Source organism: Ptychodera flava, chromosome 7, assembly GCF_041260155.1.
Source record: "Ptychodera flava strain L36383 chromosome 7, AS_Pfla_20210202, whole genome shotgun sequence".
In the NCBI taxonomy this organism is placed as follows: Eukaryota; Metazoa; Hemichordata; class Enteropneusta; family Ptychoderidae; genus Ptychodera; species Ptychodera flava.
The window spans coordinates 45,813,325-45,832,778 of record NC_091934.1 but is presented as its reverse complement, the minus strand read 5'-3'; the positions used below and the strand labels follow the sequence as shown (position 1 = coordinate 45,832,778).

General features: G+C 38.5%; 1 protein-coding gene across 4 annotated transcripts; it reads right to left on the bottom strand.

The window, feature by feature from the left end:
* Nucleotides 1-439: 439 nt before the first annotated feature.
* Nucleotides 440-19,186, bottom strand: LOC139137691 (uncharacterized). 4 transcript variants are annotated; one of them, XM_070705917.1, is made up of 7 exons: nucleotides 18,833-19,186; nucleotides 7,146-7,956; nucleotides 5,928-6,014; nucleotides 4,573-4,610; nucleotides 3,216-3,432; nucleotides 2,802-2,965; nucleotides 440-1,922 (listed from the first exon to the last, which is right to left on the bottom strand). In XM_070705917.1, exons 2-7 carry the CDS (start codon nucleotides 7,765-7,767, stop codon nucleotides 1,749-1,751), a joined length of 1,302 nt encoding a protein of 433 aa, XP_070562018.1. In that variant the 5' UTR covers nucleotides 7,768-7,956; nucleotides 18,833-19,186; the 3' UTR covers nucleotides 440-1,748. The 4 variants fall into 4 exon arrangements, with proteins under 4 accessions (XP_070562018.1, XP_070562017.1, XP_070562020.1 ...); XM_070705916.1 differs by lacking the exon at nucleotides 18,833-19,186 and adding an exon at nucleotides 16,978-17,278; XM_070705919.1 differs by lacking the exon at nucleotides 18,833-19,186 and adding an exon at nucleotides 10,645-10,933.
* Between the last annotated feature and the right edge of the window lie 268 nt (nucleotides 19,187-19,454).

Genomic DNA, 19,454 nt, shown 5'->3' with positions numbered 1-19,454 from the left:
TTATTTTTTGAAAAATATGTAAACGGCGGTAAATGATAACGAGCATGGGACAGAGAACGTTTGGCATGTCACGTCGTTTTTCTAGTAACCATGACAACCACGGTATACTCGGCGTGGTTTTATTACGGAATGTCATATGGCGGGACAACCCCTGTCACAAATAATAAATTTATTGGATCATAAAAGTTATCAGTGACTGTGTGTACAGAGGTTAGTGCAGGCAGAACCGTGTAAAGTTGAGTTGAAACTGGAACATTAATCGCCATCAAAGTCTCAATATTGTCAGCGAACGTGCTTGGTTATGGAATGGTTTGATTTTCAAGTTACCTGTAATCAACCTATAAGTTCTTGATCTCTGAGTTCCTGTCTGTCCACCTGTCCTGTTTTAACAATAATCTAAGAAACAACAACAATTATGCAAGAGGGAATACACTAAATATACTGTTCATAATTTTATTGATGTCTTTCGGAAATATAGAAAGTTACAGTGTACTCTATGCAGCCACTTTTAAAAAATCATGCACTCACTCAGATCAAAGCTTTCATATCAGAGAGCTAAGTATGTACAATGGCAACTGTACGCGGCGTTAAGATCTGAAGCGATTTGAAATCATTATTCTCTCTGAAGATAATTTTCAGTGGCCTACACATCATTAACTCGATTTTTTGGCACCTGCTGCACGGAAGAATATGTCGGACACTTTTGTCAGATTCTAAAAGAGGGACGTTGAAGTGATACGGCAAAAAAGACATGTGCGTTGCCTGCATTAAACATAGGTCGGAGGAATTTTTTGTTGGCCAATAAAATCAGGTAAAATTTACACAATTTACTCGAAGTGTTTTGAAAATGCGAAAAAAGTGTCTGGGGTCGGCGGTTTTTTCTAGAGTCGGTCAGGTTATTGGAAACTCGCATATGTTTTTATTTGTCCTGAACAGAACATCTTGTCTTTGGTTCTTCCTCGTTTCTGTCTATCACAGTCTTAATGATTAAACAAAATTGCTGTTTTTAAAGATCGCAAAATGGTCTTTTTCCTCTATCATATAGGCCCTTAATCATTTCCCATGGCTGTATATCGTAACGTGTTCATACACATATCAGGACAAAGTCATAAACTCGATCAATCAATCAATCAACTGATCACAGAATTACCCATGATACATAGCGTATAATTCAGTCCTTAGGTAGGCCACTTCACATGTCGCATGGAAAAGGGAAAAAGTTTATTGATAAGTCAACGTCATAAGTTTTTTTAAAACAAATAAAATATCGGCATAAAATTAGCTTTTGCGCAATGCCGACCATGGCAAGAAACAACATAAACTTCATGCTACGTAGCTGAGCAGTGTGAGTTTTGTACACAAAGTCGAGTTGTTTAGCTGCCCTCGAAAGACAGAAATCGTAATTCTCATATCAAGTGAGAAATGAATTCTGTGAATAATGAGTTCCATTTCAACTTGTTTCGTCTTTATGTGTTCCTTCATCGCTTAAAATAATGATATTCGAAAACGTCGAACGTTGTCTGATTAGTTCAATGACAGATTTCGACGATATACTCCGAACTTTGGAGGTCAAAGTCCGCAGTCGTACGTTCTTCCTTAAAGGAAGTATTCACATGAGATTTGCAGTGTTGACTGTGTCCAGTGTGTCGAATCTTAGGTTCAGTTTTGACGAAATCAACATCGACATCGACGCCGACAAGGCTTGTCGATTTCACACGTCTTGAAAGAAACCACTTCACCGTGTTCGCTCAATCGAGAGGGTTCCCACGATGGCGGTGGTCATTGCAGTCGTTATCCGCAATACTCATCAGCGGTGTGTGATCCTCGCTCATGACAGAATCTGTGGCTAACGACGTGCGGCTCGGACGATGTGAACGGTCCTTCTGACTGAGTGTTGACAAACTTTGTGAGTTGGTGATCACCTGTAAAGATGTGAAAGAAGAGGTTTGGTTTAGTATTTTGAAGAAAGTAAATGTATTTTAAAAGAAATGAAATAGAATGAAGGTACCTACATTATTGTTGAACTCAAGACGGCCTGATTGGGCTCTCCTTTGTCATTTGATGAGAACATTTAGATATGCATCAAAATAAATTGCTTTAACTTCTAAATAACGTCTATGCAAATTATTTTTCGTAAATATCAAGTTGATTTTCGCTCATTGTGAAATCACATGAGATTTTAAAATGTGATAGATAATTTGATCGCCCTACATGAGAGTTTGCGTAGTCGAAGGTAAAACGCGCCTCGGGCACAGATATTCCCACTCTCAAACTTTTTCAATATTATTTCGCCTACCACTTGTGAGGGCTCATTTTGAACCTAACGGAGTTAATAGTTTCGTGCAAGTCGGGAATGTTATTTTTCCGTATAGAGAAAACAAAGGGATGGCCACAGGTGCTTGGCATTGCCAATGTAGTCTACACGCTTACGTTACTCCACATTGAACATCTGACATCTCACGCGCCTATGAACAGCAGCCATTTTATAATTCAAATATCGGTATAAAATGTCGGGAAATTTGTTTTTCTAGTGTCAACATTTGCACGGTGCCCCCTGACTCTCATTCCTGATTTCGAAAGAGAACGGTTCGAAGACTTCTGAAGAAAAGTTTGATCAAAAGTTTAAATCTTTCGCCTTCGAGGCGCGAACGACCTTAAAGCTACATACGCGACTTTTGCGCAGTTCAAATCCTACAAAATGCATGAGATTGAGACGACACTTGAGAAGAAACGACACTTTCTGTGATCTGTTTTTGTAATCTTTTTGAAGGTGCAACTAAGCGGCAAGACTTTAGACTTACTTTGTTAAGGTTTCTGAGATAGGCTTCAGGGTTTGACCTATAGGCTGGTAGCTGTGACAAAATTTCTCTCTGGTCGTGGATCCATTTACGAACGTGGAAATATTCCTTGGGAACTTTCATGCCATTACCGTTACTCAGATTGCTGGAAGTGCGACTTCGAGTCTCTGCAACAAAACAGATGAAAGGACATGGAACTTTAAATTTCGTTATATAATGCATGACGTCATTTCATATAATGATGATAACTTTCAATTGGAAAGCAGTCGTTGGAAAGACATTTCAACAACAACGATTTTGTTGTATTGTTGTGGGTGGATACATTTATATAAAATGTTACCTGAGTACTGCAGTTCGTATTAAACTGAAGTGTTTTCAAAGTGTATTGCGAGTGACAAACTGTCATGCACCACTTACCGGCATCTTGTTTCAGATCAGAGGAGGACGCCCTCTGTGACGAGGGATTGTATTGGGCAAAAAGGTCGTTATTGTTGAGGGAGTTCAGAGCATTATCTCCGCTAGCGCTGCTACCGATACTAGCGGTTCGTTGAATAGCGTCGCCGTCCATCTCGGCAGTAAGTGTCAACAAGGCTTCGTAATCTTTGAAATACACATTCAATTTTGTGAACGACACCTGTGAATTCATAAATAACAGCGAATTAGTTAATGACAGGGCCTTACAGAAAACCAGCACTCATTGACACAACATATCAGAACATAGGCTTATCGTCCTGTGACATCGAGACAGGGCGGACAATTAATTCATGAAAGACAATCACTAAATATTAAATATTTGATATTTGATATTTGATACAGGCAAACATAGATTCTGAACCTAACAAGCTCCCCTTACTGTTTGTATAACAGTCACTCTTGTGGGGGTACCGTCTTTTGATTCACGGACATCAGTCAAGATCCGTATATTTCCCTAGTCTCCCGTATTGGTTGCCGATCAACATCACATCAACAGTGAACGAAATGTTTCCAACACAATAACAACAATATGCAAATCTTTTTAAAAGGGACATTGATATCACGTGTGTAAAAAAATACTATCCAGGTGGAGGAGACGTACCCTCGATTAAAACGTTTTAAAAATCTTTTCAGACGACCCTTAAAAATGACTTTTCAGCGAAGGGCCGTACTTTTCTATCTAGACACATACAAACATCTTATCCGTTCTACACATACAAGTTTACATTCTAATTTATATCGTATATTTCTGCAAAAGTCCATACTTGCGTGTATCTGTCTTTGTTAAAAACATATATGCTATCATTAAGTATGGCATGATATTATCATTACCACGATTGGAACTAATTCAGAGTAATTGAATAGTGAACTGATGTCGGTTTAATCTCTAATGTAAGTTCATCTGTTTTTCTCTCTGAGCAATCCAATTGTTTTTATGAGTAATTTACAATATTGCAACATTTAGCTATATGCCACCCAACGCTTTTGAGAAATTTGAAAAATGTAAAGATCTAATTCTTCCAAATTAGTTCTAATCGTGTTGATTCAAGAAACGATGATTATTCGATATTTCTGGGCGTTTACTAGACTTGGTAGCAATCGCCCACATATTGTCGACAATTTGACACTCAAAGATAAACTCTGGACTTTCCACTTCAGACTGAAATGATTAGTTTGTCCACATCGGTTCTGTAAATGAAGAAAACTTCAAAGGAGGTTAAGGGGTCATTGCAGGGTACAACATCCCCAGTGAAAATGAACAACGATGAAAATTAAAGGGAAATTGTATGTGTGGCATTACCTGGAGCTCTTCAATTCCCTTGGTAATTTCATCGAGTCCTGTACGAAGAAAAGACGGAGTATAATTTTTAAAGCAGGTGACTGAATTACATAAACCTTATCAGTAGATTGAAAACAATTCAGCTTGAATGATTTCTGGGAACCAATTAATACACATCAACCTGGTGAACGATGTGATCTTTTCACCTTTGACCCTTTCACCTTTTGACATTATAGCCCTGACATGGAGACAAGTTGGTTAATAATTTTCTGAGGTCTACGTGCAACAAGTCGGTTCATAACAGTTCAGGTGTGTTCTCAAATCAATCAAAACCTACTTATGTCGACCAGTATGCCAGTGACGCAGTCTAAATGATGAAATTGAGGGAATGAAAACAAGGTACATACAGTATGGACGTTTGTTAAGTTGTGTTGCTCAGAGCTGTATGATGGTCATATAGTGGTCATGTATATAACTGTCATTATACTTATATGATTGTAAGTGCTATACTTCGCGTTCTTTGAAATGCTAACAATATTTGTACATGCATAGACGGTAAAAGATTACACACATACACCTCGGTGTATATGATATATAAATCATGAGGGTATTGATCACAGCTCGGTGTCCAATGTAATACCATGTATTATGTGGTTGTTGACCTGGTTGACATATTTACGATATCGAATAAAATCCAGTGAAAATACCATGGTTATATTTTCGTTTGGAGGCTTGGAACGAAAGTGGAAGGGTGACAGATTTTAATTGGACAATAAAATTCACGGAAATAGCAAAAAAAGTAACATGTTCTTCTGGTTTCCTCGAAAAGCGACAAAATGACGATGTCGATGGAAATAAATTAATTTAAATCTGTCAGTGGGTTTTTTTACTGGCCTGTTAGTAGGAAACCGATGTTATCATCAATGCTCAGATCGGTTGATGTTTCTATAACTGTATGTCTGCAAGATTACCTGCCGGAATATTTTTCTGATAATTGTAAATAGGGGCTATTAATTTACTGGATTTGGTTGACAAAAACTAAGGGGCGAAAAAAAACAGGAGGGAGGTCGAGGACAGGACGTTTAAAATAGAATAATAACTTCAAGATTTAGCGAGTTGTCAGAATTAGCCTCTGCTATAATGCAAATTTTGTAACCTATTAAATTTTTACGCTGTCGAAAGAGCCAGCGTACTTTCTTTACGGAATGCAACATTTTCAACTTCCGATTACATGACGTTTTCTTCTAAGAGAGGGACAGCCGCAAGTTTTTTTCGGATTTTTCCATCTAACTTTGACCACCCTAAGATCTCAATGGTCAATCCCTGAGATCCCTAACTGCCTGAATGTCATCGCAGGACGTTCGTTGATTTATTACCGTCTGATATTTTCTCTTCCTGATAACTAGGGCGAATAGCCTCCGGGTCATAGCTAAAGTCTTCAGGAGATTCCTCCACGCCGACATCTGAAAACAAACAAACAAACAAACAACAATATGTATTTAAAAAAGTGTAAGTTCTTGGTTTTAGAAAATAAAGTTAGTGCGACAAACACACCCTGCCTGATGCATATGCGTTTGTTATGGAACTTTTCCCTAGAGCAATTCGTCTCAACACTTGTATGTCCAGCTGTTGTGTTGATAAGTACGTAATACGTCATCTGCTGAACAGATGTACAGGGACCATACAGACGTAATTCATAAACTTTACACTATTGTTGAATGGAAACTAAATCGTGTCTCATAAAGAAAAATCTATGCATTCCATTTTGCATTAGAAATATTAAAACTAAAGTGACAGATTATGGAGTCATGTAATTATTCTCCGGGGCAAACAAAACAATTTTATATAATTTAACATAAATTTTCGTAAATTGATTGAAGGTGTTATTAAGTTCATCGTCTTTCCATGAAAGTGACACAGTGGTCAATTTTTCTTTCCAATTAATGATAAGGAGAATATGATAATCAGCATAGACGTATTCAATAAGATATTATTATTGATGGTGTTGTTTCATTGCAACATACAATAATGCTACTGTAACAATCCGTGTAATTTCTCTATCTTATGGTAATTATATGTAAATGCCGCAATGTTTTCGTATTAACCATGATCTGAACTAAACATTAGCACACCATCACAACAATACGAAATAATTTAATGACGTACAAAAATTATGCAAATCTATGAATCTAATATCAATTATGTGATTTCTTTTTTAAATGAACACGATTGGAAATAATTTAGAAAAATGAAACACTTGAATTGTTCAATTTTATCAAAAGTATTAGGTGCCCTATAGCTGAAAGTTGCAATATTACAAATTACTCGTAAAACAAGTGAATTGCTATATTAAGTTGATGAGCTTAAATTTGCTGATTAAACCAATATTACTACAATATCATATTCTCCCAAATTAGTTCCAATCGTGTTCTATATGCATGGAAACAGTTTGTCGCAGAAACCATGAAAACATTGAATCATTAGAAGTGTCTACAAGTAGAAATTATTTCTCAGTGCTGTGCTATTCTTGTAAGCCATTTCTTGCGTCATCTGCTTCATTTGTTCATCACCCTAAAGCATTATCGTTGACTTACGATCTTCATTCACATCTCCGTTATCCGTTAGAACTGCCATTAGTTTTGCATGCGCAGCATCAATCTCTTTCATGTCGACATCAACCTCTTTCAGGTCGACGTCATCCATGAGATAAACCTCTTCAGTGGCCAAAGGGGCATGATGATGGCGGCATAAGTCCGGCGTGTTGCACGGTGTACTCGTTACTATTGGTAACGGCCTACCTTCCGACGGGGACAAGAGTCTGACCCGGTCACCAAAACGACACCACACGGCGAAATGTTCGCAATTCAACCAGTAGCAGGCCGTCTCCTTTTCGTCGACATTGAGATATTCCGTGGCTCTGGAGACGATCTCTCCGTAAGTCAGGGCCTCTCTGCTGTACTTCTCCGCGGCAACATCGTTCAGAATACGCACTTTGCGTCCTCTTGCCGCATGGCGTATGGATTCCTTGTACAGTTTCCCTTTGTAAAAACACACCGATTTTCCCTCGCCGATAAATACCACGCACTCTGTGTACAAACAAACACGCTTCTTTGGTTTAAATTCGATGATATCTCCAGGTATCAAATCATCCTCGATTTGGTAAAGTCTTTTGTACTTTTTTCTTCCGAATAGTATTCTCTTGATGGTTTTCGACATTTTACTTCAAATCCCACGTTTTCAACTCGTGTTATTCCAGGCATAGATTTCTAAAGCGCACAGTTTGTAATCCGGCACACAGCGATTTTCTGTTGCGCATACTTGGGATGGAGTCCCCGGGACGTCTTTATAGCAAAAAAACGACAGCTATGTTAAATACCCCTTCTCAGCTCCCAGTAACATTACACCCTGAAAGATACAAGACAAGTACATAATATAATTGCTTTAATTTAAAGTGAATTGTAACATATGACGGTGTTAATTTGTTTCTTGACACATTCCAAACCGTGTCACCCACACCCAAAAACATTAAATATTTAGACAAGCTTCTGGGCTACTGCTAGAGACTAAATATTTACCAAAATGTCGGGCGTCACTCCGTCATTTGTCTACCATCGGAAAGAAAATCCCTAGTTGGTGGCTCTGCAGAGTGCACAGAGAGTAAAGAGATATGATATTTATCAGCCACACCATTTTATTTTATTTGTTTCCCTGTCGTTAAACTGCCAAACAAACTCGTCGGGCACGACCCTGGTTTGCTTCAAAGGCTAATTCGCCAAGATTTACAAATTCAGACTCCGACAAATCACACGATGTGAGAAAATGCAGATGTATGGTTGCCTGTTGTCATAGAAACAACTAAATACAGCACGGTCATAACGTGCATATATGACATTTACTGTTATTGAAATTAATGCTGTATTTTCGATGTTGAGAAACAATAAAATTATATCTACGCACATGGCATGGAAGATATGTCGTGTGTTATAACTTCATGCGTAGAATTATTGGCATAACCATATATTAGAACGCCTATTTGTATTGTTCGTTAGGTGACAAATGTCAGATGTTATGTGTGTATAGAACTGGCAGAAGATGTTTTTTTATGTCATAAACCAGACTCTCGTCATCGGGTCAGTTGAGGTCAATCGTCAAATTTCTCCGAATTTATGACGATTGCTGAAATCTCGTTACTCAGACTGCACTTTGTGAGATCCGGCCGCCAAAAACACACATGAGAGCCCCAAAGTGCATTCTGGGTAACCGAGACCACAATTACCATAGATTTCATCGCATCACAGAGACATTCTCTTCCCAGTCGAATTTTGTCAAGTTGAACATCAACGCGATAATTTGAGAGATAAAAGAATGTTTTTACCTCACGACAACTGCTTTTATCTCCAATGATCTGGAACATGCCGCACGGCACCGCTTACTAGCAATATTCCGTAATAATTCTGGGGTACTGACTGGTCGGCTGTATCTGGACTGTTCGTTTGACATGTTTTTTTGTAATTATTTACAGCTGTTGCGTATACCTTTAGATTCCATCATGACAATGTACAATTTGCAACAGCCCGAGCAATTTTGAGAGTGTTGTTTCACGTTCCTTTATCGCTTAAAAAGTGTGCCATATATCAACACTACAAGATATGGCTTCAAAATGCTTACCAGTGGCGGCCAACAGAACGCTACGTAGTCTCTTCAAAACATTTCTTTGCAATTTAGGATGTCATAGTTTCGAGGAATACCATAACTTTGACAAGTAACTTCGGGTTAACGTTCTTTGAAAAACATCATTGAAGTAATACAATTCGATGTGTTTACATCCGGGTACCCAGACTGTTGGTAACCAAATGCATTCCGTAATTCCCGATGGGGGCAAGTAACAGTGTTGAGTTTTGAGAGACGAGTAGTCACTGAGTTGTGCATTTTACCCGTATACAATATTACATTACACTATAACAGCTAAGTTTCTTCCGACATTCTTAAGTTACTGCATATCAAATTAGCCAAATTTTACACCGAAGCATCGCGGTACAGTGAATCATACCAAAGGTATCTGTGTCAACTTTTGGATAGGACAGAATTCAGACCGCTGAGCGTAAAATTATGTCTTCATAAAATCTTGTGACTTTTGAAGAAAGTTAAAAGCTTCCTACGCCGGTATTGGATAACATTCGGCACTGTCTTTTGTGAGGTGACCGTGCATTCGGTGAGCTAGGTGTAGCAGGTGACAGATTTAAAGCTTTAGGTTCCGTCATGAAACACGATCTTATGAAAATTCGCTAACTTTTCTTCAGACGGAGAGTCAACCGTTGAAGGATTCCGTCGGGTGAACACTAAAATTTGACGGATCATTTACGCCGATTTATTGCAGCTGTGTTTGCGATAAAGGTATTTGTAGCTTTTACTGTTTGGCCGAAACGTATAAATTTACGATCAAGGTTTTGGTAAACAAGTTGCATCGGTACCCAAACCATGGGAAAATTGCAAAACATTCAACATTGTTAAACGATACGGCGATGCCTGGCTAAACAACCATGTAGTACGGCCATATGAAAGGTCAGATAAATAAACAGTGTGGCGAAAGTAGTAAAAGATAGATCTTGCTGAAAACAGTATCATATGAAGTCAACCGAAAGAAAATGTTCTTCGTTTACAAATTTTCAATAATGTTATAGCTTATGAAAGCCACATGCATTGACTACTTCCATAAGAGGTAGCTTCTGAATGAGTTGTGCATTGGTTTACAGAAACACATACTGAACCATCGGCCAGCAGAGGGACTGTACCGAAGTTTAAACTGTCAAAGAGTTGCATTGATAAGTAATGTATTACATTTTACGGTCGTCAAAGGATGAAACGGAGCGTTTTTGTCATGTGTATTCAGTACTTGGGAACGAAATAGTTTTATTGAAATTGAAAAAATGTCCCAATTTGTCGAGCGACTAATAATCTGAATGTTGGACACTAATAGTTATATTATGAAGACCTTGTTGAAGTAGAAGACAAAAACAACACATTCGAATTATCAATACTTTGGTGATAATTGATGTAGAGATGTTAAGATTCAAGCAAGCAGAAATAACTTACAAACACTCACTACAGCAATTTTCTTTGTCCCGTTTTTCTGATTTTGATGATGTTCTGCTGTATATTCAAGTCGATGTTAAGACGAGGTCACTGCACGACGTGTTGGAATCTCGCCAACAATTCCCTTTGACAATAATAAAGTCACAATTCACAGCGATGGCCTGGCATACTTGCCTGCATTGTAGTACGGGGTCAAATACCGATAACCATTGCAGTGTTATACAACACTTCTTCATTTGTCCTTTCTGTCCATGTCTTGTCCTATCCTATAGTGCCCTGTCGTTATGGTGTACATATTTAAACTGGCTACAGCGACTTTCTAGGGGGTGTTTCTAAGGTTGCCTAATGTTTGTTGATGGATATTTAAACACTCTTCTTACCGGTGCTGTTATATCCAAATTCCCCGAAACAAACGTCAACACGTTTAATTTCAAACAACCGTGGAAGCTATGTCTGAGTTGAAAACAAAGCGTGCAACGGCTCACATACGCAGTATATATGAGATGTGTTAGAAATAAAACTATACCGTTATGGTTTTTTTTCATGAGAGAGAGGGGGACAGACAGGCAGACTGACAGAGAAATAGAGTCCAGAGTTGTATTTCCTTCTGTCGTATCTGTGTATGTCACTGTTCACTGTCCTGTCACCAAGGGATGCTTCTGAGATTTGACTGCGACTGTCGCATTCACCTGCTCTTCGTTTGTAACTAGTATTTGTTCTTACGGCTGGACTCAGTCTTGCCACGAACGAAACTAACCAGACGCAAACACTAAAACGACTACATAGGTCAAGTACCTGCTATCTATTTACTAGTAAATTAACTGATTAAACCGTTCACCAAGGTGATGTCAGGCGTCACATTGTCTTGCCAGGGAAATGTACTTACTAGATTACGGTTTCAATGGAAAACAAAAGGCTATGTCACCTTCATAATCCTCTAAAAGACTAGAACAAATTGATCCCGGGGATCGAGTCCCCGGGCTTTAAGCATCAAGTAATGAGCAATGTAATAGATTCACATTTGAAACCTTTGTTGAGCAATCCCCTATTGTGTTAAATGTCATTATATACCTACCTACTATATTGCATTTAATTATCTGTATTATCTCTCTGGCATAAACCATCAATGTTCCTAATCATGAATGTTCTGTGAGCAATCACACTGAATCTTAATTAGATATGTAATTTATAACCTTAGTACTGTTTATACGCCATAATCGTTGATTAGGCTTAATGTACAAAGTAAAAATATAGGGTGAATATTAATTAACTTTACATTCATACACTGAATATTAATTAACTTTACATTCATCGTGTTTGATATTATCTGCTAATGAATATTAATAACGTGAATATTAATAACGTGAACATTTTGATAACGTGTGCACAAATACCAAAGCATACTATTATCAGAGCAGGTATAACAACGGACATTGGTCTTTCAGATCCACAGCGAAGAATACATTTCCATTGTAAATAATATCTCTTCTTGTCATTGCTTATAGTGCTTCCTTTCAGAACGTGAACCAAATTTGCTTTTCAACATCTGGATACAGTATGTAATAATATTTACACGGTGAATTCTCTTACATGTGCCTGGTGGGCCTACAACTAAATTCGAACGAACTCGAAAAGTGAGTTAATGAAATAGCAACATAATATATGTTATCATTGGCGCTATTCGTCCGTGAACTGATGAAAGCGGTTACAGATATGATAATATATTGTTCATTTTGTTTGATATGAAACAAACAACAGCAGACGATTAACCTCTAGAATATATGTCTACAACTTGCCACAGGAAATGAGAAACACGATCTGCCGACCGAAAACAATTATACTTTGGTACGATCAAAATATGTACTCTGTGGATGTTCAGCAAATTCTTTGGAGATATTATTTATCGCACAGTGCTAAATCACGGTGCACAGATGCAAACTATTCGGGAATTAATATTTGGACAAAATTTTCCATGTTCGAACTTCACATCATTTTAGAATATAGTACATTTCATAAAGGGCAATGTCGTGAGCACGTATGTTGTTCTCGATATTTTTGAAAACTTTAGACATACGCCGTCAGGAAAAGATGATTCGGAGTGACGATGAAAGCAAACTGTAGTCAGTGATTCGCTGTCTCACGTAGAATAATTACTATAACGGGCTGTTCAGAGTCCAGCCTGCCATTTTCAAAGAACGGTCCACTTTTTGTCGAAAATTTTTGTTTTCCTACCATTTTGCAGAGTAAAGGAATAATGTAATTTCGCTATGTTTTCATTTCTTTTCAAACCTTGATTTCGATTTCACATATGATGGCAAGCTAAATAATCAATCAATCAATCAATCAATCAATCAATATTTTAAGTCTTGTTTTGTCCATCTATAAAATTCATGACAGTAATTTATAACCTTAGTACTGTTTGTACGCCATAATCGTTGATTAACGTACAAAGCGAAAACAAACGAGTATATTTTAGGAAACGAAACTCGCAAAGAATTGGATGATTGGCAGGCCGTACAGTGCACAACTTCCGACAGCCATTGTTAAGTATTGTTGATATAACATGTCCGTTTCCATCTTTGCTTATTTCACATCCGTAAAAACAACTCCAAAATATGGTAACGCTGTATAACACAGGATGGTATGTCTTAATGACAAGAAGAGATAAACTCCACTTAAGATTTGTGTTATTAAACACCTTGGGTAGGACACAACATCAACTACGCAGCGAATTCATCGCGTCGATTTAACCCCAGGCAATATAGTCGAAAACATTACTCTAACTAATAAAAACAAGAAGTACTGGTGCACATATGCTCAAACATAGTCACACATAAATCACACCGAATGCTTCCAGATAAATGATTTATTAAATCAAATGGCAGCCTATGTTTAACTATGTCGCGTACTTGTGCAACTGGTTCTCTGTGGGCCCGTAGAATGTAACGTTTTTCGACAGGTTTCACGGTCGAAAACTGGCATTGACCAGAACTTTTAGTTGTTTGTCGACAAGGAAGTTCTAATCCATTTATTGCCAGCAAGGTCAAAGTTACCGTGGAAGGGAGTGTCAGTGAGGGTTACAGAGAGCGACTGAACGACAGGGAAGTACGAATTTTGGGACAAAATTTAAAACCCAAGTGACTCAGTATAGGATTGGCCAGGGCCGGGTTACATATCCTGTGAAAACAGCTGGTAAGTCAGCGGAAGACAGCTGTGAGAAATAAGCGACATTCTGTGTAACCTCTACCACAAGATCGAAACACGAACTGAAATGCTGATAAACTGAATTAACCTGATATCTAACAGATCCCATAAATATGAGTTTATAGTGACGTAATTCCTGCCTCCTGAAACTAAATACAGGGCGTGCGAGTACATTTGGGAGTTGTGTCAGGCCACAGTCCATATGTATTCTAATTCTAATTTACAGCCCACACAATATTTTGTAAGTTTCTTGACATGTTTTTCATAACCATTGGATTCTAGTCTTATTATGCGGGAACCTAGTCTAGGCTTTTGCTAATTCATTAAAACATGGCTCTTGTTCCCCCTCACGACTATTATTACCAGGTAATCGATTACTATGGAAACACTGACATGTAAAATTTGACCTGGAATAGGCGAACCAAAGGAGTGGGAATGGCAGATTAACTTGTTTTTGAATATACGCCCCAGACTGGATTTTGGTGAATATTGAGTGGGCTTTTCTTCTTACATTAGGCAAACATAGACACAAAATATCGGTGTTCTGTGAAGCGTTTGTAAATGACATATGATTGTCGCAGACATGAAGAACGGCGGCAAATAATTTTCGGCGGCAAAACTTCAATATGTCGCCTTACCGCCTATGGGCAGATCAAGGGCAGCTTGTACAAACAGATATGTCATTCATGTTGCCATGCGGTGGCAGAATAATGATATACGCTTTGTCTTCGATTATTGATATAACTGTTGAACAGATAAATAAGTCAAACAGAGGTAACTAACGCTGAGTCAGCTGTATCTTCCGACGAGTTCTTTTCAAATTAAGTCGCACACCGCACAACTGACCGGCAGCTGTCGCACCATTTATTCATAATTATATTGTTATGATCTATCAAAGAAATCAGTCATTACATAATATTTATTTCAAAAAAATATTTTCCTTGAACTATATTCTTTATATGGTTTTGAATAATTTTTCCCCTCGTCTCCGATAATGCTACCGCCATGATGCGCACAAACAGAAGAACATCGACTCACTGAACTCTTTAAGCTTCGATCGTGCTGTCATGATCCGAAAATGAGGGGTTAAGTAAGATGTCAAAATTCCACCTTTTTCTTTAATTTTTATGAAGCAGTCTTCTAAAAATTATCAAAAGTCGATATCGGGGCTGGACGCGAAGGATTCAATACATTCCCACATAACGCGTCAAGAAGAAAAAAAATATCATTCAAAATTGGCGCCATTATCCTATGTCAGGTTTCTTGTTTTAATTTCAATGACCATGTAGGTAAATCGCATAGTACGCAAAGTTAATAGTCAGCCCACATGCTTTGTCCGTTTACGGGTACGCGGGTGGAGAGAGTTTGTACATCCGAAATATAACTGTTAACTATCTCTTCGATGTTTTCTAAGTTGTGTTTTAGATCAATAATGTTGTGACATACCTCATGCGGGCTAGTGTCCCTTTTCAGTCTGTCTAATGTATTCGATAACTTCGATTCTGTATAAGTAGAACACAATATTTCTCTGAAGTGGAATAGAATTAGCCTGATACGATAGACTGCACCACGACAATGCAGGAGTCTTCAGGCCCCAGGCCTGAGCCCAGTCTGGCGCTGTCGACTAAACAATAAAGTCCCGACATTTTAACTATATACACGTCGCAGTCCTGGTGCCGTTCTTCAAAATCTCGATTTAACAATCAAAGTAACTACAGCTGCGCCAAAAAGAACCATCAAGTATTTTCTCTACCTATACTTGTAGGTCATGATAGTTCCTTCTGTCAAATACTACCAAGTCAAAGAAATGGTCTCTCGTATAATACCCCCAACATTCTTGGCACTACATCTTGGAAAACTTAAAAAGACTTCGAATCAATGTAAGTAAGAATACACAGCCATGTGACGTCAATTACATGTTATCTTCTGAACCGATGGGAAACCATGTGCGAATTCATTTGAAAAGAGCGCACATCCATCCTCGACCGTGATAGCTTCGACTATGGCGACATAAGGAAAGATTCCAATTTATATTTTGGAATGTTAATATCATTTGATCGTGAAATATATAATTCATTAAGACCAAAATTAATGATTTAATTCCGCTTCAACTATCAATAATAGGTTCCTCGTTATTTGCATTATCATGGCTAACACATTGTTATAAATTATTACTCTTATTTTGCTGGCTCCTATTCATTGATCTCTCTGACTTTAATCATTTGGGCCATTCAATGTTGGAGAGAATTACATTTTGCAGTTGTGAAAACGAGGCAGTCAGATCTGACCCAAATATGAGACAAAAAGATGGTTGAAATTAGTGCGGGATGTGGGCTTGTATTCTGTTGCAAGTTTAAAGTACCGACTATCAATAAATTTGTGATCTTTTCTGACCGCGGTACCTTGTTTTGACATATGGTCCGAGGTAGACATACATATGTATGTATGGACGTAATAAGAATCCCGCATAGCCGTTTTCTAACTCTCATGGGTCTGTGGGCCAAATTGGCGCTGACTGCGTATACTCAGCGCGGCACATGGCTTTCGTGATAAGAAAATGTGTCCCAGGACTGCAAATGATTAACTTTAAACATGCCGGAAAGTTGCATGTAGCTCACAGGAAACCTCTTGACGTCACGCTTGAAGGATGTCAGACGTCGTTCGTCCGAAGAGTCAAGTTTCAAGCCGAGAAATGTAAGCTTTTTAAAGAACATTTTAGGGTATTAAAAACGCAGTTATTGTGGAGAGTGATAGCGCGAATAACTAGTACCGAAACACCAGACGTGACGTGCGGAGACTACTGATCTCCGCAACTAACCCTGTTGCTGAACAAATACAAAATGATGACAGATACCATTGCGGTAAAAAGCTGACATGAATCTGGAGTGAAACCAGCAAACAAAATTCCCGGCACGTCGTTGAGAGGCCGGACACAACAAAAGGAAAGAACAATAGAAGACAATACGTGAAATTGACTGTTACAGTTATATGTTAATTCGGAAGTTCTTATAAATGTTGGCCTGTGGAGAATACTTCATTTTGAACAGCCAAATCAGCTGTAGATAACATAGCAGCCAACATAGTCTTGAATACAAACACTCTATTATTCTGCCGACATAAATAACTCACCTAGTGCAGCGTGCTGGGTCATAGGGTTGTCAACCGGTTTATCTCAGAGCTCACGGAGTAGTGCAAAACTTCCAAATACTGAAGGTAAGAATGATCAGACGATCCTTCAGATTGTATGACTGCGTGCCATGATTTCTCCAAAAATGGTCAAACTGAATTCAGAAGTTGACTTCCCGATGGCCTCTGAAGGTCGACAGTTTCAACCCCAGGCGTAGGTTTACCACGTGACAATTTAGAGGAAATCCGACAGACCACCCAAGTCGGTATTAAAATTATTGTTGACTGGGCCACTTAGGTTTATGACTGTTTGCACAGCAGAATACCTGCAGATTGTAGAGCCATCGCCTTGAAACACATGCCATCCAAGAGGACCTAATGCTTTTATGACTTTCAAGGCAACATTGTGGCGTAGCTATACTGTTTTGTATGGTAAAGTTTGACCTCGTTGTTGGGCAAAGGGGGTTAAAAGAGAAAAGATACATTTCTCATATGTCATCACTCGTTACGCTCTCATTGATTCTCATTGATAGCTGCAATAATTGTGGCCCATGGGTCGTACGCCGCCGGCTTCTTCTTCTTGTGGTGTTGGCTATGTAGCACTTACGGGCCAGCCTGGGGGGAGCCAGCGCAACACAATCGACACAACAATCCCTGAGCTACAATTATTGCAGCTCTCCAAACCCTTCTCTCCTGGCATGTACATTGTTCTACAACATCTGAGCATGGTTTTATACAAAGTTGTGACGTCATTGAATCATTCATGGGTTAATATGTTAAAGGGACAAAGTCGGCCATTTTTCATGAATTTTGTTTGATACAAGATACTATTTATATTGTTTGACATGTTGAAAGATACTGAATGAATGGGTGACCATGCACATATTGGACCCCGGTTTTAAACAAATTAAATGAAACCATCGCGAAAAAGAATTAATAGTCATGACCATTTTATTCATTTTCGCGTTGGTTGCATGATTGTATCGTGTCTAAAACCGGGGTCGAATATATGCATGGTCACCCATTCATTATCTTCCAACATGTCAAACAATTTACATAGTATCTGGTATCAAACAAAATTCATGAAAATTTGCCGACTTTGTCCCTTTAATGAAGGACGAGATACGTGTTTTGGCAAGACACTGATATATGAGCTACAACAATAAATAAACTACATAACTAATCATATGAAACAAGAAAGAAACAATATCAAAACCAAGTGGCCTTGGGTATTCTAACCATTGTGTACGTCCAGTACACCTACACTGGTCAGTGAACTTGTGACGTCATCAGAATGTCAATCACAGACGTCGCAGACTTGGGAAAAGTGAAGAACTACAGTAACTTTAAGGCCGATTAAACTTTTGAATACATAACTTCCATGGTCACTACAGGTGCAGGCCATCCTATTCGGCTTGTCGTTGTCTGACCATTCGTTGTGATGTGCGTCTCTACGAGAGGGGGGGGGGGCATTGTATGCAATTACACTGCGTCCAGGTAAAATCGAACTTTTCCTCAGCAAGATTGTAAACGAAACATATGATTCGATTGGAATAACGTGATAAAACGACGAATGTGTGTGATACTGATGTCTGCACGTTCTCTTCGGCAAGATAAGATATCGACTTTTACCAGAATATGACCCGAAAGATGTTAGATTTTCAGATGTCATATTAACCGCGCTGCAAATGTGCTGGCAAAAATTAACCCTATCTCAGACAATCCTGAGTGACGAAAGCATGGTTTGGTAAGACTGCCAATTACAGAGTTAAACATGAAGTTGCTATGGCGGTAGGCCTATAGGTGCCGATATCGTAAACACAGTAAATAGATACCAGCGAAAATGTTGTAAACTTACCGTCAAAAGCTTACACTGTCGAGTACAACAAATCAAAATGTCTCTTCAATCGACATGCGTATTCTGAATGTAATATTGCACCAGTCTTCCATTCAAAGTTATGGGAACAAGTGACGAAAGTGTTGACATTTGATAAATGGAACAGATTCAACGCTCTGCGCTAGCTTTGAGCTGGAAGCAATTGACGACCCCGCACAATAGAGTAACACAGATTGATATAACAACAGACGGAAGATTACGTCATTGACAATTGGAATCTGATTTAGTGAGCGAAGAAAACCCTGCCTCCCAGACATGACAGCCTGGACGACCAATCGATAATGACCTTGGGCAAAACTGCTAATTTTATCAACTGTTATACAGTGCACCCTCAACCATCAGGAAGTATTTGACCTTTTGTTTTTCTGCAACATTGATAGCCACTTTCCTCGACCACACCGTAATCGCAAAACAAATATGGCTAATTCACTGTGCAATATTCTAAAAAACAAACTATTTATCACTAAACTTTATTCTAATGTAATGGAAACCTACTGATCAAACGTTCAGGAAGCGGCCCAGGTTAAAATAATGGAGTCAACGTTTGTTTAGCAAAGCTTTAATTTCAAAGGTTTAATTTTAA

Bases quoted from the DNA above. Each gene is read 5' to 3' on its own strand.
- LOC139137691 (XM_070705917.1), bottom strand. From the start codon at position 7,767: ATGTCGAAAACCATCAAGAGAATACTATTCGGAAGAAAAAAGTACAAA. The intron at 4,611-5,927 runs GTAATAAATCAA...TTCTTCGTACAG, and splicing joins GGAAGAGAAAATATCAGACG to GACTCGATGAAATTACCAAG. The intron at 1,923-2,801 runs GTAAGTCTAAAG...ACATCTTTACAG, and splicing joins ATCTCAGAAACCTTAACAAA to GTGATCACCAACTCACAAAG.